This window comes from Triplophysa dalaica, chromosome 5 (genome assembly GCF_015846415.1).
Source record: "Triplophysa dalaica isolate WHDGS20190420 chromosome 5, ASM1584641v1, whole genome shotgun sequence".
NCBI lineage: Eukaryota > Metazoa > Chordata > Actinopteri > Cypriniformes > Nemacheilidae > Triplophysa > Triplophysa dalaica.
Window position 1 is genome coordinate 13,300,288 of NC_079546.1, and position 25,378 is coordinate 13,325,665.

The following is a 25,378-nucleotide window of genomic DNA, read 5'->3' on the forward strand; positions in this document are numbered from 1 at the left end:
TGCCATCACCTCTTACAAGGGGGGATGGTTTCACCTCCCCCTGATTATACAACCAATATAACCATTTCATTCATGACCTCTGTCACCTCATAACGATGCATGAAAACAAAGCTCTTCACAACTTGAATGTTAACAGCCAAACACGTAGTCGTCCTCTCAAATGACATTTACATTAAAGCAGGTTCTGCACAATGCTATTCTCTGTTCTGTTTGTAATCCGTGTTATTGGGAAAAATGATCTGCAGGCCACTGCAACCTTAACTGGGAGCGGTACATTGTCTTCTGTGCCTTATGATAATTCTGTTTAGTAAGCCGTCATTTAAAAATAAAAAAATCATGATTATATAATTAAATTAAACTTTTTAAGCATTATTTAATTATTTTAAGCATTTTACACAGAAGTATTGTGAACAATTAATTTTATTTTCAGGTTTTAATTGGATCACGGTTGTTATATTATAGGTTACCCTAATATTTTTTGTCATTGATACAACTGTTGTTACATCATCTGGAAAGAAAAGTCTTTTCGGGGTAGATAATGAATGTTTTGATGAGATTATGAATTTTCTTGATTTAGATATTTTGAACACTATTTATTGCTGTAGCATATTATATATAAATAGAAAGTCTTGGACGCTACAAATCTTTGATCCTTGCTTGTTTCCTGGTATTTTAGTCCATAAATGTGATTCATTTTTTCTGTCTGCTCCTGTGTTTTGGTTTATAACAGGTTGGCTAATAACCTTCGTTGTGCTCAATGACATTTACTTAAAGGGGTCAGAGGTCCCGTCTGCCCTGACCAGCTGAGTTCTAGTGCCTGGAGTCTTATCAGTACTCACACTCAAGGAGCGAGGTCATCTTTGTTTTCAGAACACACAAACACATAAATTTGTGTTTACTTAAAATTTCCATCTGGCCAGCTTGGATAAAGATGTTACAGTCTTTGATAACAGAACGAAAACATACGCAAACACGGGTCAGCTCAGATTTATTTCCACAGCCTTTTACGGACACAACCTGTTTGGTTGTGATGGTGACCCAAATAAGCAAAAAAATCTAATTATAGTGTGCAACTTAATCTCACGGGAAAATGTAACAATTTTACAAGATGGGAACTTTATAGGAATTTGTAAGTTGTGAGTCATGCAACAAATGATATAAAAAGAAAGTAAGAACAAAGCTCCACATTTGACCCTAAGTTCACTTCATAATTAAGTTGTACTTAAGGGTAAAGGAGATGTGATTGTGTTGCTAACTTCTAAGGGTGCTTTTAAATTGTACATTGATTTCTACCTTGTTTTTTTCAGATTTTTTACCTCTTTTTTTCAGTGTTCATGTAAGGAAAATGTCCTGTGGGCTTCTCTTCAGTACGGAAGTGCTTATAGAAGGCGGGGGTACAGGTTTCTTTTCCATGTCAAAGGCTTCTCTTGAATTAATGCATGTCGTTGACACTAGTGGAAAGGTCTGGCCCATTGTTCACGCTGTTCCTAGGTGTTGGGACACTTCATGGTGTCTCAGTTCACAAAACCGTTAATGGACTTACAGAATGCATGCAGGCTTTAAGAGTTTTTGTGGTCCTGGTACATATGAAACTCTCATGGGTGTCAGAAATGTTGTTGACTGTCGAGGTTCTCTTTTAGTATTTTAGTAAGCGGAATCACATCTGTGGTAATCGTTTGGTGAGGTTTAACATGTATGGGTTCCTAACGTGCTGAATTAAAGTCCACATAAAATTCAAATGAACCTTATTTATTTAAAATGTCATATTTACATGTTTATTAGTTTAATGAAAATGCTATGACTTTGATAAGCAAATGTGTGAATTACACTAGTAATTTTGTTCTTTTTCACAAACAGCCAGTCATCTGCATCTTCTGTAAACTCACATAGTTTTTTATAATATGGCCCTGTCTATGGCCCTCTTCGTCCCCTCACTATCACCATGCACAGTTGTCCCCAGCATGTGGCCCTGTGTCTGGTAAGTCAGATGGTTTAATGGAACTCAGTCATCTGTGTGATCTTAGGAATGACGTTTCTGTACAGGGACAGCCAGCGCAACAGATGCATCGTCATTCTGAAAATGCTTCGTAAATGCGCACACTTCAACTCCCATGGAAGCGTATACAATGTACAATGTCAGGCGTGTCCCAGAGGATCATTGTATAGCCCAGAGATTGTTCTTTTATCATGATCATGATAAAATGATGATATCATTCAGTTAGCTATACATTAAACATAATTGTTGTTAAGCAAAGCTAAATCTTAAGAATAATCAGTAAAAAAATATTATAAATAGTGTAATGATTGAGACTAAAATTGAATGAGTGAAGAGTTTAGAAAGAATTAAGAAAGCACTGAGAGTGTGAATTGTTTCAAACAGAGGGTCCCATTTCCCTTTACAAGGGCCCATCCAGCCCTATCACACCATGAGGGAAACATTGTTTGCACAGAGGGTGTGCTGTTTATCATAGGCCCAATTACCCATAATCCACTATTGGACTTTAGTTTAAATTGTGTGTACTGGTGGTTTGGCACAAGGTTTGAATTTGGAAAGTGTAAATGCACTATTATTGCTGCGATGACAACATTGAATGCCACTGGGGTTTTGCAAGCCAGCTTCTCTCTCTCTGCTGCTCCTCCTCCTGACACACACTACTAAAAGTAGTGTGTGTCAGCATCCTGTTATCCATTATCCTCCTTCCAAAACCACCCACACACACATACAGACTCCTGGGGCAGTGTCATGGTGACTGTTACGGCTTCTCAGTCATTCGGCTTTTTGTCTGCATGTTTGGCCCAGAATCACTCTGGGGTAAAATCAATCAAGTTTGTCCTCGTATAAATTTAGCATAAATGTTTACAAAGACAAAAACAAATATTATGCGAGAAAGTATATTTGTTGATTCCTTTTGTAGTCAATGTGAGTCCATGTGTGGCATTGTAGGTGTTGTTTGTTTTTGCTAAATGTTTGAGAAATGTCCCAACATATCATAAACTTTAAAGTGTACAGTCATGTGATCTGCGAAGCCTTATACATCTTTTTGACCAAATCAAACAATTGCCTAAAAAGAGTAATTAGTTCCTGCTTCATTTCACTACTGAATTTCAATGAGATGTTTTCAACTTCAGGCATAAAGACCCCCTGAAAATGAGCATTTCCGTTTGTTGTCACAATCAGCAAACTTTAATAAAAGTGACCTACTGGAAGGCGGAATTGAAGTAAATAAACTTTATTACGCATGCTAAAATTCCATCATTTCTGTCGTAAGGGATATAAGTAGGGAGAAATCGGATGAGGTTGAGCGGTGAATGAGGGTATGGTGGGATCTTAGATCCCTAAGGAGAGAAGGACAGCCAGGCAGGAGTTAACCTGCTTATTCATTCGAGGTTAGCGCCATTGAACTGTGACCACACGGTCACCAAGATGCTAAGCTTATCCACCCCCAACCTTTAGCACACACTGTCACTGAATTCAAATCTGGCAAGATGTCAATAACTTTGAATGTCATTGGTTCTTGCGATCTTATGAAATATCATGACACGGACACACAAGAACCAAATAGATATGCAGTTATCAATGCACCACCTAATATATATATATATATATATATTTTGTATTTATAACTTGCTACCTGATTGGTACTACATAGACTTGTGTACAGAATGTTTACAGTTGCGGTTGTTCTTCAAAGTCACCCATGTACCATAACTTTGAGTGCCAAGTGTATCGGTTGCAATGTCATTAGATCTCTCTCCCTCTCTTTCTCTCTCATTCTCTCTCACCGCTGTGGTGTTTGGTTACGGACATTGTTAAGCCTGGTTACTGATAAACAGGGTTCTTAGTTACCAGCCCCCGGATGGTTGGCTCTTTTCAAAAGCAGAAGAATCGTTGCCGGGGGAAAGGAGGAACTTGTGTATGTTTGAAAAAGAGAGCTGGCCATATCAGGAGGCAGCGCCAAGACCTAAAAATCACATAGTTAGTATTGACCCGCTGTTGCTTGGTGCCCTGTCTGCTAGGAAAAAAACGCCTCCATAAACCATGTAATGATGTGTTATGTCCACCGCTGACCACTTTATTAGAAGCAGTGGGAATGCTGCCATGAGAGACATTCACAATCACTGTTTGTTTCTGAGATACGCCTGCAAAATTTGTGTCATTTGGGCTTTATGTGTATAATTTGGTCCGTGCTTTGGACATGAAGAAATGACTTAAGTAAGTCATAAGTCTTATAGCCTACACAAAATCAGCCACACACTTATGGTAAAATATGGTAAAACTCAAACAAACAACTTCTAATTTTCAACTACAACCTTTTTCTTTTATTATCTTTCTGCTAACGCAGAACTTAGTGTAAAACTGACTTCTATGATGCTAAGGAATTGTGGGAGTGTTAAATGTCTGCTAAATGTTTTTAGTATGTTTTTTTTTTTGTGCAGTAAAAGTGTTCTAGAGCCTTGGATATGGAGAAAGTTGTTGTTTTGTGGGGTTTTTTTGTTCAGAGGAGTTGGTAAAGAGTTCCAATAGCATCTGAAGAGTGGCTTGTGTATAGGGCATTGCTAAACGGTTGGTTACCAGGCAACGAGCAATAAAACCCAACCTCAAGTCTTGATGGTATTGTTGGTTCTATTTGTGGCCTTGGTCCTAAATATGTCTTGTTTATAATGTAAACTTGACAAAAAATAATGTTTTTATTGTCCAGTGCGGTGGATTTAAATAAGTTTGGTTGTTTCAGCCCATGGGTGGGTCAAATATATTTTCTAGCTTGAAGGGGAACTTCGCTGAAAAATTACTATTCTTTCATGAATTACTCACCCTCAAGTCTTTTTACATCCAACTAACACAAAGTCAGGAAATTGTTGAATATAGTCGTTACTTTGTTTGTTTGCGCATAAAAAGTACACTTTATATATTTAAGGCTCAACCACTGGAGTGACATGGACTATTTCAACAATGTCTTTACACACTTTCTGCTAAGGTGACCACCTCCCAACAAACCAAATGTGGGTCAGGCAATACGTTTGTGTATGTTTGTGTACAATGTGGGAACCACTGAAAGATAGTGTTAAACTGTGAGATAATAACGGAATGAAAACATTCTTATATTTCCTACCTTTAAGTTCGTAAAAATAATTTGTTATTTAGTCCATTCAAACCACAACATAATGAAGGGATAGATCAATTTTTTTGTATAGCGATTTCAATTCCAGGGTAATTGTCTCTTTAAATTTTGCACACAGATCAGACGTGGACAAACGGACAAATAATGAAAATGTTTTTTTTTAGAATGCAATTCATTATTTACAAATAATTGTTTTAATATGCTAACTGCAATGCAACCTATAAACAGTTTTAAAGCCATAGAGTTTACAATGTTTTAGTGACTTATCTGGCAAGTTGACATGGGAGGGATCGCCACCTGATCTACATTGATTGACAGACGTCACAGCCTCTTGATGACCGAATTCACTGCTGTCTTCTCATCAAAGAGCTCGTTGGACACTGGTGTGCACCGGCTTGCTGCTTTGGAACAGCGCTGTTAAAAAGTTATATAAACAATGGCGCAAACAAGCGTCTTATGTGCATTTCCGTTAAAAGAATGTGTTTTCTTAATGTGACAACTAAAACCAAGAGACTGATGAAAATGCATGACATTTTCTCGATATGCGACGTACGGGACAGAGGTGAAAATGCTCTTCGGTACAACGCAATGTACCTCACTTTCTTTGCTTCAAAAGTTGGTTGCGTTGTAGTCTATTAGGGAGTCAGAAAGCTCCCAGACCTCAGCAAATACAACTTAATTTGTGTTACGAGTATGCATGACAGAATTTTGGCAGAGTTCCCCTTTAATTTTAACAAATAGTTGTGTTTGTCATATCTTAACCAATGATGGGTTGAAACAACCTGGCATTTTTAGATTGAAGGTGAAATTTTATTTTGCATAAATTTAACAGCACATTGCTTCTGACCTATTTGAATAATTTAAGGTATTAGTCATGTCTGTTGCACAAGCAATGCGATGTTTTATGGTTTTAACTCGTAAGTAAGCAACATTAAAAGTGATGAACAATAATTAGCCATGTCTTAGGAAACACCACTAATAATTCACATGCATGTCAAACAGGCTTTTAAACTTTTTTTCTCCTGTCTATGTGCATGCATTTTATAGAACATTACTTTATATTAATCAGGTCAAAGAAACAGATGTTGTCGTAAAGCTGTATGTCTTGGAGAGGTTTTGATGTTTTAATTACACTTCAACTGAGCCCCTCTCTTTTCTTGCTGGTGCTTCACTCCCGTGGAGCGCTTTAGAAGCAATTTAGCATCATGGTAACAGACATCCATCTCAGCCCCTCACACCCCAAGCATTGCCACCCTCTGAGTAGAGAACAAAGATTTCAGCACAGGGGTTATGAGTGGGGGGATCTGTGTGGATTAAGGCCAAGAAGAGCCTCCAAAGGGCATGCCAGGTGCATTTGATTTCTCCAAATCGGAGCGATGTTCCGCTCATTCTTGAGATTTTATTGGGCCAGATGGATGCGGTTACAGGAAGACAGACTTGTTAATTGGCCTCAGTAGTGGCATGTTGGAGGCACCGCGGAGGGATTTGTGATTTCATGAGGAATTAATGAGGAAAACAAAACAGATGGAGAACAAAATTTTAGGTTTTAAAACTTATGGACTAAATTGGTTTCCTCTGTCTACGGCCATAATTGACTCCTTACTACAAAGTATACACTTAAAGTTCACTTCAAAATTTGACTATTGACTTTCAATAGTAGAACTAAACATTACTATATAAATTTGAAGTGAACTACTCTTTGAATATTGGCAAAAATATATATAAATATATACATTTATTTCAGATCATCTAGATATTCCATGCATACCAACAATTTGTATCCCATGCACAGCATGCATACAGTGTACTGCAGACCTACTACTGTTTGCTTTGATCCAACCTTGATTTTCCTGTGGTGTGGACCACACCTCAAGTAAATTTATACAAAAAAAGTATATAGTCTCACATCAAAAACCATCAGGAATGCCATCATTCACCTGTTTATAAGCACTGTCTGGCTCCTGTCTTCATATTATTCCGGTGGAGCTCGGGAAGATGAGAGCATTCCTCACACTTCTGATACATTTTACCCTATTTTTTTTCTTAAACCGGTGAAATCCTGAAATGTGAGTATAAATCATTCAAGTGTTTGGCCCACTCAGGGTACGAAGACTTTTGCTCTGTCACTTCACAGATAACTTTTGAAAAACGAAAGAAAGTTTTCTTTGAGGTGAATTATTGGCTCAGTTCAATGTAAAGTACTCTTGAAGTCAAGCCGTGTTGCCACATGTCATTGTCTAACTGTATGGGAAGTTTGTTCAGATGGAAATGGGAATAAATTGTTGAAGTGGGGTGTAAACTAGAATGACAAGAAATCAGCTCACAGTTATTGCTGCCAACTTTTTTCTTTAGAGGTTAAAGATTTACTGCAAAAAACTCCCAGGGAGTGTCGTTTGCAGTAAATTTCAATATTTACTCGAGACGTTCTATTAAAATGAAACGTTTCTTTATACATTATTTTTGGTAGGATTTAGCGTATAGTAACGATTTATTAGTTGAACTGTCGGGACTGATTTTGTAGAAAATTTGTCATTTAGCAACCCTTGAACAAGATGGTGATATAGTGGCAAAAGTTATGAACTGCACCTTTAAAGTCCCTGTGAACCAGAAGTTGGGATCATTTTTTACTTCTGTATTTTGACGTATTTCCGAGAAAAATTGAATTTTGAGTGAGAAAAAATTGTGGACGTCGCTTTCGTCTTTCTCTGCAATTTGATTGGATGTATAAAAACAGCCGTTGCATTTTGAAATGGAACTGGCAGCAGACTGACAGTTGAATGGGAGGAGTTAATGGATCCTCCACCCAAGCCATCTAACACACGTCATTTCAGATGGAAAGTCATTACAGGACGGACATGCATTTTTTTATTTTAACTGAAGATTTTGAGGGCACAGGATTTTTAAAAAGAGAATGACCCAAATTGATAAACTATTTACAATAAACTTTTTTATTTCACTGGGACTTTAACAAAGAACTCACAAATTACAAATGTATTACACTACTACATAACCTACAAAATAAATATGATCGTTGTAAAGCCTCCTTTTGTAATTTCTATGTGACTGTAATAGCTCAAACTAAGTAATTGGTTGATGCTACAATTTATAAATGCATGTGACATATACAGAAAACTATTCAGCCTATAGACTAACTTATTAGACGTATGGCTAGTGCACAACTATCAGCAAGTGCATTGCTTTGTTCATTTCCACACAATTTTGAGTGCATTCGTTAATATCCTGTGGTACAAGTGTTATCATCATACCTGTCCACAGAGCTCACAGAAACAAAGGAACGTGTTCATTTCTTCTGCAGACAGAGCCAGAGGCCTGTCAGTATCTAAGCATTTGTCTGTAGACAGACACTGTGTTATATTCAAGTTCCTGGCTGCAAAAATACCCTCAGATCTAAGAATCCCCCAGTATAGCTTGCAAATGTAGACAATGCGTTTCTTTTCCAATGATTGTAAAGACAGACGTTAAGTTAGCAATGACCATAGAGTTTTCACATTTATCTAAATACACTGTTCTCTTGCCAGTCCTGCATCATTGGTTTATTTTCACATTGGGACTGAGTTTACAGCTGCCAATGAATGAACATTGACTCAGCACCATAATCTTCCTCTGTCAGCACTCATCATTGGACAAATTTTATCTTATATCTTGTTTCCAAAAAGGATTTTTCCCACGGAAGTGCTGATAGCCTTCATTGACTCTCTTATATGAATCTGGTTGTTGTTTTGATTCAGTCTGGTGCATTTACTTCACTATCACATACATGAGTTTATCGCCTGAGGGCACATTTGCATCGCTGAATGCCACACTAGCAGAGGTGGGTAGTAACGAGTTACATTTACTCCGTTACATTTACTTGAGTAAGTTTTTGAAAAAATTATACTTCTAGGAGTAGTTTTAAATCACTATACTTTTTACTTTTACTTGAGTAGATTTGTGAAGAAGAAACTGTACTCTTACTCCGCTACATTAGGCTACAATAAGCTCGTTACTTTTCTTTTGACCTCTTTAAAATTCTACGCGTCATTGTTTTATTTTGACAGAGAGTGAGACTTCTGCCAAAGGCTCTACCATGTGACTGTGTTTCACCAATCAAACGTAGTTGCGCAGTCTCGTCACGTGACCATACTCAATCTCAGCGGTGTTCGGCGGGACGGGTTAGTTTACAGTCGTAGCAAAACTAAAATGTCACAATCAACCATCGGCAATGCAGACACAGCCGAGGAGGAACACCCCTGTCCTCATATTGAAAGCATGTTTACTTTAATAAAAGTGCGAAACAGCAGCTACATTATGCGGTGTCTTCTGTGTCTCCCAAAACAAACGGACATTTCAGCATTCAAAAACTCAACATCTAATTTGAGGAAACATGTAGCGGTTTGTGTTCTAAAATCGTTTTTTTTTTGCTGTGGATAGACGAATGTTTGTCTTTTAGGTAACATATGTTTTAAACATTTCCTATATATATTATGTGTGGAACGGTACATGTATTTGCATTGAACCGAAATGGTATGGGCGTCACGGTTCGGTGCATACATTTAACTTACACAGAAAATAACTTACACGGTATAAAAATAAATAAAACTCGCGTGCAAATTAATTAATATAATGCAGAACTACTGTTAGATACGTGGGTTCTTTAGGGACACTTAATCTGTAGTCCCGCTTTAGCTCTGAAGCGGGCTGCGTTTGCATTGCAATGCTTTAGTATGTTGTGTGAGAGAGAGAGAGAATGACGTGGGCGCTATCGAAAAGTCACAAAGTGTTTACTTATATCTGTGTGTGTGTATGAGGCGTGGGCAATATCGAACAGTGGAAACATAAACATTTTCCATCATTTTGTTTATGCAGGACATCATTCAAACTGCAAAGTGTTGAAGTTACTGTTAAATAAAATTTTAAGGAAAACAAATATATTAATCTGAAATGTAGCAAATTAACTTTCAAATTAATTGTTATTTTAATTTAATTTAGACTTTTCAGTCATCAAGGACTCCTGTTCACTGAAAAACGATCACAGCTTCACAGCAAGAACCTTGAGAACCAACTACTGTTGAAGCTTAATAGTGACATCACTGAGTAATTCTTTTGTGAAGTTGTTTGTTTCTGCATTTTTTGTCACAAACACACACACACACACTCTCTCTCTCTCTCTCTCTCTCTCTCTCTCTCTCTCTCTCTCTCTCACACACACACACACACACTGTATTTGTGTCTGTCTGATTGAATGCTTGTTAAAAAATAAATCAGACGTTACTCAACAGTTACTCAGTACTTGAGTAGTTTTTTAACCAAGCACTTTTTTACTCTTACTCAAGTAATTATTTGGATGACTACTTTTTACTTTTACTTGAGTCAAATTATTCTGAAGTAACAGTACTTTTACTTGAGTACAATTTTGGGCTACTCTACCCACCTCTGCACACTAGTGTATCACCTGTTGAGACTCAGAAGGGCAGTTGTTTATTTTATTTCTAAATATCTGATTATAAATCATAAAGACTTTTCCAGTAATCTGTACTGCAATACTGGCCTTTTGCCCGATTTTTACAGAAAACTTGCAGGAGCGATTCATTCATGAAAGGTGACTGTGTGGTGGTGCGATACAAAGATAATGGTTTATCAGTAAAATGAGTCAGACCACTGCCTGATACTTCAAAGTGAAGTAAGACTGCATCGATGAAAACTCATGCAATCTTTCAGACGTCTAACTTGGTTTCTTACGGGAATGAGACCCGTGGGTGTCTGCTGACTTCTCATGTTGCTGGTCATTGACCTCTGACCCTTTAGAGTCTGAGTTTTTTTTTTTGGTCAGGTGAAAACACCTGGTTGTAGATACTTCTGAATAAACTTTAATGGTCAGTGCTTTAATTATCTTTTTTCTCAGTTGGTCAATGCTTTAGTTTTTTGTCGAATCCTCATTGTGTGACAAACTGCATGTCGCTTGCTGAAGAAATTTGGCTAATGTAATAGAAAAAAAACATGACACTCTACGTTAACCCAATAAAGACACGATTTCCCACTTTTAGTTCTCCAAGCCCCTCCCACTAATGCACAAAGAGCAGTACTGTGAGCTTCTGCCTTCATTTGATCTGATGTCCTCAGGAACAGCTCAGAAAACACAGACTGTTGACTCTGAGGAAGGGAAAGATGAAGAAACTAGATGCTAGAATATGTAGTTCTTTAAACAGCATTATTTAACATCGTCGGTCTATTCAGCCTTCTCATGCCATAATAAAAGAGACATTTAGTACTGTAGTTTAACATAAGATACTATTTTATTGAGTAGTGCCTCTCAATCCAAGACAGGTGGTAAATTAAAGAGAATAAAGAAAAACATTTGCCTGATTATAAAAAATGCATAGTGAAAGTGTTGTTTCATTGTTTGCTTTTCACATAACTTCTCTCAACGTGGGAAATACTTAGTCAGTGGGTTTTGCCGTGTTTTCATAACACACGGAAAAATGCTGAACACAAACATGCAACCTAAGGACATTTTGGTACAGAGTGACAGATAATGAGCCTCTCCCTTCTCTCTAAGCTTATGAAAACTAAATTACATAAAATTCAAATCTTGATATCAGCCCAGCTTCACAAAGATTGTCCCCACTGCAGCAAGGCCTGTATTGTAATCCCACCTGTTACAGGCTTGAGAGATGTACTCCTGCAGAAAGCCCACCTCCTCCCTTTTCCCCAAGCTGAATAAAGTCTTTTGTGTACATGTAGTCCTTCTCTAAAGTGAGTCCATGTGAGAGCCGACTAATCCCGGCGAGCCAGGCAGAGAAATGCACCCCTTCAATGTAGAGACAAACAGGAAAAGACACCATGACTCTAGTTGCCCTTACTGGTACATTTGGCAGCAATTCGCTGCTATACTCCCCCACTAAAGACATACTAACAAGAGAGTTTTCAAAGTCAACATGAGTCACTCTCTCTAACCTCAAGTGCTCGATCTAAGAACAGAGCCTGTTCGTGTGTACCGCAGGTGCCTGCGCTTTATTTTGGCACATCATCACTCTCCTCCACTATCTATCGCTCAAAAAAGACATCTACCCTCAGACACCCTTATCACTGCTGGATACAGTAGCTGCCTGCGGTTCCGCCACAGTGTTTAGCGAGATTGACAGTAATAGACTTCAGTTAGAGTTGTTGGCATGTTTAATCCGACACGCAGGAAATATGTTTTAATATGCTGTAGTGTCTGAATTTAGCGTGTAACATGTGTAACAAGTTTTTTTGCCTGCCGGAAATCTATTTAGAAAGGTGTTGATTCAAGACATTTTGAAGTGACAAGACATTTCGAAGTGACACCCAGGTCAACAAAATTAGGTGTAACACAGGTGTGTCCAAATTGTATTGTTATAAAATAATGAATTACTATATTTAACAAAGTAAAACATTTAAAGAGATATTTTATTACGGATATTTACAAGATATGTACATTTTTGCAGAATACAGAATAATTGAATAATTTAACTTTATATTGGTGTGTGTGTACAGTATCTTCAAGAAATAATTCAACAACAATATTAAAATTCACTCTTATGTCACTTCTAACACAAATAACTGTTAAAAAAAATACTGACGTGCGATCTTTTGTACTACTCAAAATGGTTAAATCTCCAAAAAGCTGATATCATCATGATAGGGAAAGTTAATTATTTCATCGTTCACTCACCCATTAAACCTTCTGCAGAACACAAAAGAAGATATTTTGAAGAATGTTGGTAACCAACCATTGACCCCCATTGACTTCAATTGTATGGTTGGACACAAAACAGTTTTTTTTTGTTCCTATAATATATTGTTCATATTCCTTTAATCAATTTAAAAAATGACTTACACTATACATTTTATGTGTCACCGTTTCGTAAAAAAAACTGCTTTGTAAACAAGCTATATTCAAAACTATTTATTCCTTGTGCTTTAGTTTTTGTAAGCAATTCCTATAATAGCCTTGTTTTTATTTATGTCAAATTAAAATACATCTTACATAGGTATATTGGTAAAAACATTTGGGAGATGTATTAGTCGAAACTGTTGAATGCATCCAGATGCTCCTCCATACAGTCAATAGCCTCATGCTTCTCAGGGTTTTTGTACATTACAGAATGAATACTCATCCACCCCTCTGCTCCATCTGTTGGTTTCGGACACAGAGGAGGTGGTAATGATGTCAGCGAGTCGTAATCTCGTTTTACCCATTCATTAAACGCCTGGCCCCATCTGGCAAAGGCAAACCCTGCGGACATCTGATGACACCTCACTTTCATTCCCCGCAGAGACAGCAAGAGTGGTTCAAAGAAAGGCTAAGGTGTTGTATACATTTTGTCGGTTATGTATTCACGTGCTTGTGTCCTATAAAGAACCAGCCCAAACACGGTGAGGAAAAACATGTTTGAACATGGCTTTCGACTCCTGAATAAGAGGCACTTCATCTGTCTGGCACTTTTGTCAAGCCAACAAAAACTGGTCAAAGACAAGTGTAGCTTGTAATACAAAAACTGATGAATTATTCTCTGTAAGCAAGCTTACAGTCACAGTTCTTTCTCAATGTAGTTTCCTGAAGAGCCAATTATGTTATATTCTCTCTCTCAGGTCAAGCCTCTCTCTCATTCTTTGGGTTAATCATGGACTCTAAGGTGTGTTTGTATTTAAAACAGCATAAGAATGTGCAAAGTACCAACATCAAAACACACTTTGTTCTTTCACCGAGAACTCTTTGTCGCCACCTCCACCTAGCAACAGCCTAGAAAAACCTTCCATTTCACCTTTACGTCTTTGTAAAAGACTGGGGTCTGTATTTTATACCGGTGTCAAGTTTAGATATGAATACCTAATAGCTCACTGAATAATAAAAATGAGCTTTTGAATGATGGATCTGTGGAAAAAAACGTAACTTTATTTACAACACGATAACCTTTAATCCATAGTCTCAAGCAAAAAATCTTGTGGGCATCTGAAATGTTGTGCATGATTACAGCAAATGTTAACATTTTGATAACTTTGATTTTGATAATTGCTGATAATGCGGAAAATTATATTGTTTATTGTTAGATGATGCATTTACCAATGTTAACAAATGCAATACTGTATAATGCCACCCAAATAAAAATGATCTGACATATTGCAAAGTGCGAACATGGCTATTGCATGAAGCAGGCAGACTATACGTACTTTAACCAGATAAATGTTGTTTTACTCTAGCATTCAGTAACTTCACTGGCTCATAGTGATGCTTGATACCAGTGGTGCATGTAGAGATGCAGGTGTGCAGATCAATCGGAGGGACCCTCATACAGATCAGCAGAAATCTTTCACACCTGTATCTGAGCTCATTTCATTTTTTCTACTTATCAAGTCCATCTAGCACAGCTGTGTCCGTTTCCTGTTTCAATGACATCTGGACTTTTATATCAAGTTAACATGATAATATACATAAATACAAAATAATACTAATTAGAATAATACAATGCTTTATTCTTTTGGGTTAAGAATAAACAAAAATCAGTTATTGAGCAAGTAAATGCAAAATCTGTTTTGAACAATTGTATTGTTGGGACATTCGCGCTCGTACACAGTTGAGAGCAAACTGGCTAAATGTGAGAACACCCTTACACTTGAAAGCAAGATTTTATAAAAACATTAGTCAAATTGCAATTTATTACAAAATTTGGTGTATTGCAACACAAAAGAAATAACAACATTACTATATTGAATGAACTCTAGCGATTCCTGTGTGTGTTTGTAAATTAAAAGAAGCCACATGGTGTTCTCTCATACCTAAAGCAGCTCAGTTTGTCGTGTATAGAAATGGGAGGGATACATGGTTTCCTGAAGATTTATTGGAGTGGGCGGCACTTTTGCTTCCTTTGTTATGATTCAAACATTTGAACCTGAGAATTCCCATACAAAATTGACTGTCACATGACTGTAAGAGTGATTTCCATTGGCTCCCGAGAGAGCCTGAGATGATCTTTTTGAAACATTGTTGCCCTGGGTCATGTTTTGTAATTGCTTGGTTGATTGAACAGTATGTCATATAAGATACTGACACCTGAAGAAATATTCCTGCTTTTAAACCACTCTATCCCCAAAGCAAGTTACTGTATGCGATGAGCAGTGGGGGTTTGTCTTAGATTTTAGTCGATTAGTCATCGTTGTCTAACAGGAGTAAAACTCATTTCAGGTCAACCCATAACTGACACACTGGAACGCACATACACCCTGTTTGTGTGAGTTCAGCACGCTTTGAGCGTTGTGGATAATGACAGGAAATTCAAATGGCAGAGTCTGTTATCCCGTTTTCTTTACCTAATCACATTAGTGAGCTTGAGTTACATGACACGCCGCACTAAAAGGGAAGAAACTCTTGTCAATTATTCTGACAGCTGTGGACAGACTGGGATATCCTGTGGCTTACATCCAATATCTGATATACGATATAAAGATAGTGTGAGGCATATTGCAGACTTGACTGCCGTGACTTGAACATGTAGACACAAGCTGAACATCAACTAAGCCTTGTACACTCTGACTAACACACACAAGGGACATTTTATTCTATGAGTGTAGTTGTAAAGCATTTTGTTATGGCCTCATAAAGTACTTTTAGTTGATAAACTAGTTAGTATTCATTCAATTTATAGAATCTTTAGTCATCATGAGGGAATGTACTGTACATTAAACGGTTATAACTAAATTCTTGATTTAATGTAATTGTTATGACATTGGTCGACTGACTAGAATAACTTTAGGGATATTTTAGATGTACATATGGTCACTGAACTCAGTGACAGGTTATTTATCTGTTGAGGGCAAATGGTTGCATTTTGCCTGACAAGAACCTTTGCTTGGTTACAACAGCAACTTGACTTTTAATTGATCCTCATTGGACAGCTGACAGGCTAAATAAATAATGAACTGTAATGACAGGTGGAAAATTCAACAAAAACATTCTTTACTGAACATTTCAGCTTGTTGGGAAGCCCTGTGTTATTAAATTGTTTAGCAGACCTTTACTTTATTTGGAAAGTCATAGATTCATCTAGGCCAGGGGTTGTCAAAGGGGGGGCCGTGGCCCCTAGGGGGGTCCCAAGATGGATCCTGGGGGGACACAGATTTTTTGGCATTACATGAAATATAGAAATGTATTATTAATTTTATGCTATCAAACATCAGTAAAAAGACGACCGCCAGTCAAAAGTATTGATGTTCCAGCATTGTATAACAGAATTAGTTTTTGGTTTAATTCCAATTTTAATTAAAGTTTTTATTTGAGGGGCCGGAACGCGATGCACTCAACACAAAGGGGGCCTGGCAAGGAAAAAGTTTGAGAACCACTATCTAGGCACCTGAAATTCATGGACCAGTAAGGAGACACACTCCCTATATGAATAATATTATTATTATTATGAAAGGCAAAACATTATTATTATTTGTTAGGTGCTAGTGACAAGATAGAAAAAGTATTAATAAACTTTCCCAATCCAGCCAATATCCATGTATTAGTTCCATCTTTCATCTCACAGAACATCACAAAAAGTTGTGATATTATAAATGTTGTGTTAGGCTAATTGCCAACAGACATTTTCATTAAAGAGCAATTTCTTAAGCTTTACCAAATAGAGCGTTTCGGAAGGAGGGACTTTATATAGACCGGTCACAATCCAGTCATTTAGTGAAAAGAGGGACAGCGGTGAAAAATAGACTTGAAATATGTAGAATATAAAGAGTTTTTTTTAAAATTAGAAACATGAACATCCATGGTTAAACAAAAAGAGCAAAGCCTCAAAAACAGCAAAATACTGGCTCCTTTAATGTCTTTCCCTCTTGGAAGAATGTTTTTTAATGGGCTGTGAATGTGTTCTTAAAAAACAAAAGAAGAAAGACAAAACGAAAGATGTCTTTGAAAATGTCTTTGCTAGATCTGTGTAAATGCACATGTGATGTAATGTGTGACATTGATGATAGATTTATTTCATTGAAAATGGGACTACAAGAAATACTTAACCTCATTTAGAACTTCAAAGGTATCATATTTTTTTACTTTAAAATATCAAGGCAATGTGCCGTGAAGGATTTCGTGATGTAGAAGAAGACGTAGAGGACAATCATAGCACTAAAGGTTATTTAAAGGCAAAGTAACTATAATTTAAAGGCTAGGTCTGTTTACCTCTCAGGGTCACAAAGGGTGTGAACGGGTCTGTGAACTAAATGATAATCGTTTTTGGAGGAAAAAACTTTGACTACCATTATACCCTTTATCTTTATCAGATTTGCTCTACGCCTATGCCATCCTAGACAACTTTAATGAACACAGTGCTTTACATACCAGACAGAGCTCAGAATATATAAGTTGTAGTGGTTCTACACCACATTCTCCTGTGATTTATGGTGGTGATATAATTTAGAGACACATAACTCAACCCACAGACACATGACACCTCCATATTTGAAAGGTCTCTGCCACATTGTTTTGCCGGGGGTATTAATTGGACATACCACCTGCTCTGCAGTTGTTCCCTTAGCAAGAAGAACAGCACCCAGTGTGGTACTTGTGGAAGCTTCATGTATAAATCCATCTACACCACAGGAAAATAGTGGGATTTAGACCAGTTATAGACTGTGCAATTTTGAATCCATTTAATCAAATTAGGTGGAATCACAGACGGTACTCCATGGAACTGTAAAGTATGGTTATTAACACTTTCTGCTATGACATGCAAATATTAAAATGTCTTCGTAAATCGCATCATTATATTCAAAGACACCAAGTAGGTTGATTTCCCCCCAAAATGAAATCATTGGGACTTTGTACAAGTAATTAAGCATTGCTTGTTTTTGCTTTTTGACTAACCCAACAAGCAACATTGGGTCCACCAATATTTGTGTGAGTTTGGTAGGGCTTTTAACTAGGTCAATTGCTGGCAGACCGTGCCCTAGAAATTACATATTTTACCTTTAAGACTACAGTAGTAGATTTGAAGTTTTGATGAAAAAAAACAGGTTTTATTGCATTGTTATGCTGTTGCTAGCATGGTCCTATTGCTAACTTGCTAAAGTCAAAATGGCTTACCTCCAAGTTTGTGTGATAGCATGAAATGACCAAATTTTAAAGAAACTGTTGTCGTGTCCAGAGAACATACACAGACTTAACATAGTTTTCATTCAATGTGAATCAATATAGTTTGGTGGTTAAGCTCTAAGAAGCATTCAAATCCTTTTTGTGAAGAAAGCATGTACAGTTTTTTCATTTCCGAGCTCCTTATAACAGTATCAACGGGGATGACAAGACTATGTGTCCCGAAGCAAAATACCAAATTAATATTTTTAATTGTTGTAGTGATAATTTCTGTTCACATGCTTTCTTTCCAAAACAAAGGAGTATTCAGATTTCCTTTGTGTGTTATCTTACGGAAGCAAACAGCTTTCATTCGAAATGAATTGAAGAATGTTGTTTTAACATTCCAACATGTTACGTTTATTGGAATGTGAACCTGAATTATTCACGCTTTGTTGTTTCTCTCCTCTTTAGATGGTATCCACAGAGTGACAGCCTCGTGTACCCTGCGTGTGACCATCATCACAGATGAGATGCTGACGAACAGCATCACAGTCCGTCTGGAGAACATGTCACAAGAACGCTTCCTCTCCCCGCTCCTCTCCCTCTTTGTCGAAGGCGTGGCGGCAGTCCTATCAACCACGCGTGAGGGTGTTTTTATCTTCAACGTCCAAAACGACACAGATGTCACCGGGAACATCCTCAACGTCACCTTCTCAGCTTTGCTCCCCGGAGGAGCACCCGATCGTTTCTTCCCTTCAGAGGAGCTCCAGGAGCAAATCTACCTTAACCGAACTCTACTGCGTCAAATCTCCAGTCAGAGCGTCCTTCCATTTGACGACAACATTTGCCTGCGGGAGCCCTGTGAAAACTATATGAAATGCGTCTCTGTGTTGAAGTTCGACAGCTCTCCTCCTTTCATAGCTTCGGATACAGTTCTCTTCCGGCCGATCCATCCCATTAACGGGCTGCGCTGCCGATGTCCGGCTGGGTTCACCGGTGAGTACTGTGAGACGGAGATTGACCTATGCTATTCTGGACCATGCCGTAACAACGGTCGCTGCCGCAGTCGAGAAGGCGGGTACTCCTGCGAGTGTCTGGAAGACTTCACTGGTGAGTTTGCATGTTTATTCAAATGACATAAGGTTTGTGTTGAGTAGCTACTTGCATTTGCAGGAATCTTAGTACAGTGTTTTGGGGTTATGGGATGTTGTAAAAGAACATGTGGACAAACAGGTGGAATGATGTGTCCATCTATGAGGATCTTTTTAAAGCTCAAATAGGTCATACCATGCATCTAACAAAAAAGTGCTGCTTGACCATGCTTATACCTGATATGACGGAAACTCCTGTTTTTGACCATCTCCTCCTACTTTTTAAAGCCAATTACCCCTCTAATCACCCCCTTCAGTGCTTTGAAGGTCACAGTTCAACTCCAGGTATTCTGCATCCATTATAGTGCCGATGACAGGCTGCCTCTCAACATCTATTCCTTTCTGGGTTTCTCACATTAGTGGAAAACAGATCTGTCTATTTCCCTCCGAGAGAAAGATTATCCCGAGGAAATCAGGGGTCATTACATGCACAGGGACTGCCATCCTGTTCCCCGCCACACATAAATGCCCCTTGTCCAGGTTTTGTCTGGAAAATAGTTGATATATAACACTGCATGAGTTGCATGTCCATCTTCAATAAGGGAATTGGTCGTGCCATAGAGGAACTCTTGGATTGCAAAGAGCTTCCGAAAGGAAAGCTGAGACAGAGTCAGCGCTCAGACTTTGATTTAAGGCCAGTGTAGCATCGGATTAGAGATGCATAGTATCGGATAAAGAGTTTTCTCTAAGAAAGCCTTGACCCGGGTTCTTAGGTACATAAAATGTTTTTAACACTACAATTGTGAAATAGCTGGTTTACTGCTGTGGTTTACTGTAAAAAAGTTCAGACTAGGTGCAATGTGACATATGTGTTTATCTGAGGTTTAAATGACCTTTTTCAATCTTTGATACTGCACTGGGCACAGCCCCATCCACTTTGAAGTGTTCTTTATCTAAAATCTCACTCCATTTAGCCGAATAACAAACTTTAATTATGTTCTATGAAAAGTTGAGTTTGACGCTTTGTGCAAAGACATTAACTTTTAGTGAAACAGATAAATTACTGGCCATGGTTTAGTGTCTACTGTTTGCAAAAAAATGGATATATTCAATTTTTAAGTTAATTTGCCCATATTTTTTGTAGATTTTATATTTAAATTTTTATATGTGAACCTACTTTAAGGCTAAACAGATAGAAAAAAACATTAGAAGTGCTTAAATGCATAATAAAAGTAATCCATTTGACATATATCCCAGGAACACAGTTTTCGCTGTTTCATGTGTGAAGAATTAGCATTCCTTTGGATTTATCCCTTTCATCTATGCTTTGGCAAATAAATTATTGTAAATATGTGGCTGACTTTGCCCAATATTAAATACGAGTTTAACAATATCTAACAATCCTTGCTTGACATTACTTGCTTCCTGCAGGGGAGAACTGTGAAATGGATGCCCGCTCTGGCCGATGTGTCCCCGGTGTATGTAAGAACGGAGGGGAATGTGTCAACCTGCTGGTGGGTGGCTTTACATGCAACTGCCCCTCAGGAGAATACGAGAAGCCTTTTTGCGAGATGACAACTCGCAGCTTTCCCAGACAATCCTTCATCACCTTTCGGGGCCTGAGGCAGAGGTTTCACTTCACCGTCTCTTTTATGTAAGTACTGGCCTATATTTGACAACATTTTATGACCTCAGTGTCATGTCCCTGTTTATTATCTTGTCAATAAGTTACGTTGACCTAAAACTTTGCATGTTGTGGGGTGTAATTTCTTAAAGACCCAAGCTGCATAAGTAACCTTTGGTCTCTGTCATGGTGCTAGACTCACGTACTACTTGTTCATGTTGACTGGAAGTTGCTTTTAAAGCAGAAAGACATGATGTATGATAATATGTGTGGCTGTTTAGTTCTTCCTGAATTCATTGAAGTTAATGATTATTATCCTGATTTATAAAGCATTTTATGTTCAGACAGAATCTCTAGAGAAATATTTGGGCTCCTGTACCACCTGAAAACAGGATAGGCTGTGTGAAGAGAGCACTATCAATGTTTTTCTTCATTTGTATTTTCTTCCTGTGTAGCAGCTGGTCTCTGACTCCTCCGCCTTTTGTGCCCTAGCCCAGGCATGAGAGAGGTGGGATGCAAAGAGAGCCAAGGAACAACTTCCTGTTACAGAACCACTGTTGTTACGCTCACTTCCTCTCAGTTTTTGTCTTTTCCTGCTTTGATTAAAATATGTTATTCCTTCTGTCTGGCTTGGAGGTTTCTTCTGGCCAAAATCATTTGGGTCATCTAGAATATCAGGAAGGGAAGACAATCACTCGTGATTGACGTTTACGAGGGGATAAAACCTGTAGCTCTGGTTGTTCTCATCAATGTTTTTTCAATCCAGGTTTGCCACAAGAGAGAGAAACGCCCTTCTACTCTACAACGGCCGTTTTAATGAAAAACACGACTTCATAGCTGTAGAGATCATCGAGGAACAGATTCAACTCACCTTCTCAGCAGGTAAGACAGTCACATCATTGCATCAATTGAGCAGCCCTGATAAAGTCAACCTGGGTACATCTCAAGACCAGCCAGTAATAGCTTTAACTTAAAACACATCTGCGTTTACGGGAATTTGCTTCGCCCTAAACACCAAGAAATACATCAGTGGTGCTGCGAGTATATTTTGATCCCTTAAAACCAGATTACATTTACATATGCATGTATGAAAGAAACTTTAATCTAAAGGGACATACATGCATTCAAAGCATACATTCTTTCCACAGTATGTGTGTTTCTTAACAAATTGAACCTTTGACCTTTTGCACTGCTAATGCAATACTCTACCAATTGGGCTATTTTAACTTTAAATATTTTTATTTGATTTATTAGATATAAAGTAGAAATACATCTGCATCACACTCTTGTCAAGGTTAACACAAAAAAGTTGCATCAACTTTTTTCCGTTGTCCCTTGCTTTTTAATGTGTTAATAGGAATTGCTGTCCACGATAAAGGATATAAATACCCAAACCTTTGTCAGATTATGGCTCCAACTAGACTTTTCAGTGTCTGTATGCATGTGTAAGAGAACACAAACTTATCTATATACATTCTCACATATGCACAGACGTTAAAGCTCTCAGGCAGTTATAAATAACACGACACATAATGGAGCTGGATCTTATAGCACACATAAATCTTGCACAGACAAAGGGGAAAGAATCCTGCGTCATGCTGCGGAGCCTGTTTTTCATGTTGTAACCTATGAAAGTTGTACTAAAACTCCCCTGTTGACCAGTACAGGGTCCCGGCAGTCCTGAAAATGTTAATTATCAAGGGGTGCATACATTTTTGAGACAGCTACTTTAAAACTGTGGGACGTCTCAGATATAGACTTATTTGCATTTTATCACAGTACTTACTGTAGCTAGATGCTTTTCGGGAGTTATTAACCAACACTGTTCTGTAAACATTTATTATTAATGACAATATGTAATACAAAAAAATAAGGAATGCCTTTGGTTTGTTTGAAAAAACAATGTTTCAATTGTTCACTCACCAGCCCACAATGTTTGGTGACTGTTTACTGATACTTTATGAATACCCAAGAGGCGCTCCTGCCTTTGGTAAATATTCCTCTAAACCCAATGTAAATTTCATTTCAACAGTCCTCTGAATGAACTCCATTGATAAGACGGGATTTCTAAACATGACTGATAGTCACTGTGTGAGCAGCTTTGTACTGCAGCCATTAAGTGATTTTATATTGCACCACAGTGGTTTCAAAGGCAAAGTTTATACAAGAGATGGCTTTATCACATGCTAAAACACACCTTTTGAGATATGTCCATTGTCTATTAAAAATTAGAAACTGATTAAACATCTGGAGTTGTAATGCACAGTTGAAATGTCTTTAATGAATTTGCCACCCACAGTGGAGTAACATGCAGTACTAGGGAGTATCTTTCACACACTTTTATTTAGACTATTTAACAGTTGAAGTGCAAAATAGTTTTTGAAGCATTGTTGTTTATCTTTTAACAAGTCTAATGTTCTAACAAGTGTTCCTAAAGCTCACTTGATAGATTGTTACTTTAAAAGCATCAAGGTCACAGGTTTGAGTCTTAGGGAGTGTCTGCCTTATGGATAAATGTGAGTAGCATGTTGATATGTCACACTCTTTGCTTTCCTCATTTTGTTATCTAGTGTTGAAAAGTTACATTTAATTAAATAAAGTTATTTTGGATGAATCAGATAAATGTAATGCTTTTTTGTAAGGAAACGTTTTGTTAAATTGCAGGTCCAATGTGTATTTTTTAGGTGGTTCTATTGACAGAAATGCTATTTAACATACATAACTATGTCTTTAGAGATGTATAAAGACCATGCATAATGAAGCGTTATGTTTTTATTACCTATAAGTTATTTCTATCTACATACAACGTAGGTCCCCTTACACGGAATTGGTCATGCAGTACGTCTAAAAGGACAAATTGCTATGCAGACCATGTTCCTTAAATGTTATCTCTTTCGGCAAAGAAGTGAAAATGTGACAACGTCTTAGTTCTCTGTCAGCACCATAGTGCTTCGAAAAGGGAGTGTTGAGTGAGTCCTTGGTTGCAATTCTTAACCTCACCATTAGATGCCGCTAAATTTCATACACTGAACCTTTAAATTAGTTTTTAATATGCTTTTATTAGTTGTAATTATTTAGGTTATTTAGTTAAAATGTGTTTAAGTTTTAGTTGGATTTGTCATGCTCTAAACTAATTAAATTGAATGTATATTTACAATATATCGCCCACTTATGTTTAAAATTTATTTATGTTGCATATAAATGCACTTGTTTGTCCATCCTATATAAGCTGTTCACTCTTATTTTAAAGGTTAGCTTTGGTTTAGTTGAAGTACTGTAAATTATTATTTTATTATTAAAAAAGCAGAGGTTCAAAGTATCTTACATGCGCTATTATTATGTCCATTATCTTTTTAATTCTTATTTCCTTGTCTTTCTTTTTTCAGGAGAGTCTAAAACGACTGTGGCAGCTTTTGCACTGGGTGGAGTTAGCGATGGCCAGTGGCATTCAGTCCAACTTCACTACTACAACAAGGTAAGACACTGTCCTGTTTGTTGAGAATTTGAGTTGTTTCTAAAGTTTTCCACTTATTCCAGAAACACAAGACAATGTGTAGACATTTTTACTTTTTTTTGCTTTCTAGTTTTGAGTTTGAAAGACAGGAGATTATCCAAATCTCTGTATTTGACTCACATTACACTCAACAAGAGTTCTTTTTCACAAACTTCCACACCCAAAGGCGACAATGTGTTAGCGCAAGATCGCAAAATGAAGTCTTAATGCACTTACTAGCATGTTTCTGCAGACTTTGCAAATGAAAGATTATAACCAGCGTGCTGTGTGACAGGCTCAGAAAGACAATCTGCTAACTGGAGGCCACAGGATTCCAGTAAAATACCCTCATGCACATGCTAACAAAAGACACAGTCGTCTTTATTTCTGTCTTGTGATTCTGAGCTCTTCCATGGCAAGCACAGAACACAAGAAATTGAATATACCATTGTGACGTGCCAGATGTCTTTCTGCATGCAAGAGTCTTCAACTTGAGTTTCATAACCCTGCTTTAAAGATTGTTTTATGTGTATTCTTCAAGCATATCTTGAGCTCTGAGCCGTTATTGATGATAGTAACAATAAGGTCTAACATTTCAAGGGGGTTTACGAGTGTGTTTTAATGCAGTGCAAAGAGGCTAAATGCCGTTTTCTCTGACAACATAAATCTCAGACTAGTTCAGAAGTTCCAACTACTTCAATGGCAACGCATTGAAGAGTTTTATTTGATTCACTCTGCCTTGTTTGTTAATAAAACTAGTTCAGTCTAGTATTTCACATTACTATTATCGAACAAATAGTTGAATCATGTTTTTCCAAATCGGCATGACTTTCTTCTTTGAAAAACAAGATTGATTTGAATATCTGATTGGCTGGTTTCAGGACAATGACAGTACATTATGACTCACTTTGATGTTTAATATTGAACCCACGAACAAGAAGGTATGTTCAGCTTGCTGATCATTTTCCA

At 37.5% G+C, this 25,378-nt stretch overlaps 1 protein-coding gene across 6 annotated transcripts in view; it reads left to right on the forward strand.

Moving 5' to 3' along the window:
• celsr1a (cadherin EGF LAG seven-pass G-type receptor 1a) overlaps positions 1 to 25,378 on the forward strand; it is a 78,866-nt gene that overhangs the window by 13,497 nt on the left and 39,991 nt on the right. For all 6 annotated transcript variants that reach the window (XM_056747904.1, XM_056747902.1, XM_056747903.1 and 3 more), the window contains exons 2-5: positions 18,673 to 19,311; positions 20,724 to 20,946; positions 21,683 to 21,798; positions 24,303 to 24,391. In XM_056747904.1, the coding sequence (XP_056603882.1) occupies positions 18,673 to 19,311; positions 20,724 to 20,946; positions 21,683 to 21,798; positions 24,303 to 24,391 (1,067 nt within the window). The remainder of the gene's footprint in view (positions 1 to 18,672; positions 19,312 to 20,723; positions 20,947 to 21,682; positions 21,799 to 24,302; positions 24,392 to 25,378) is intronic.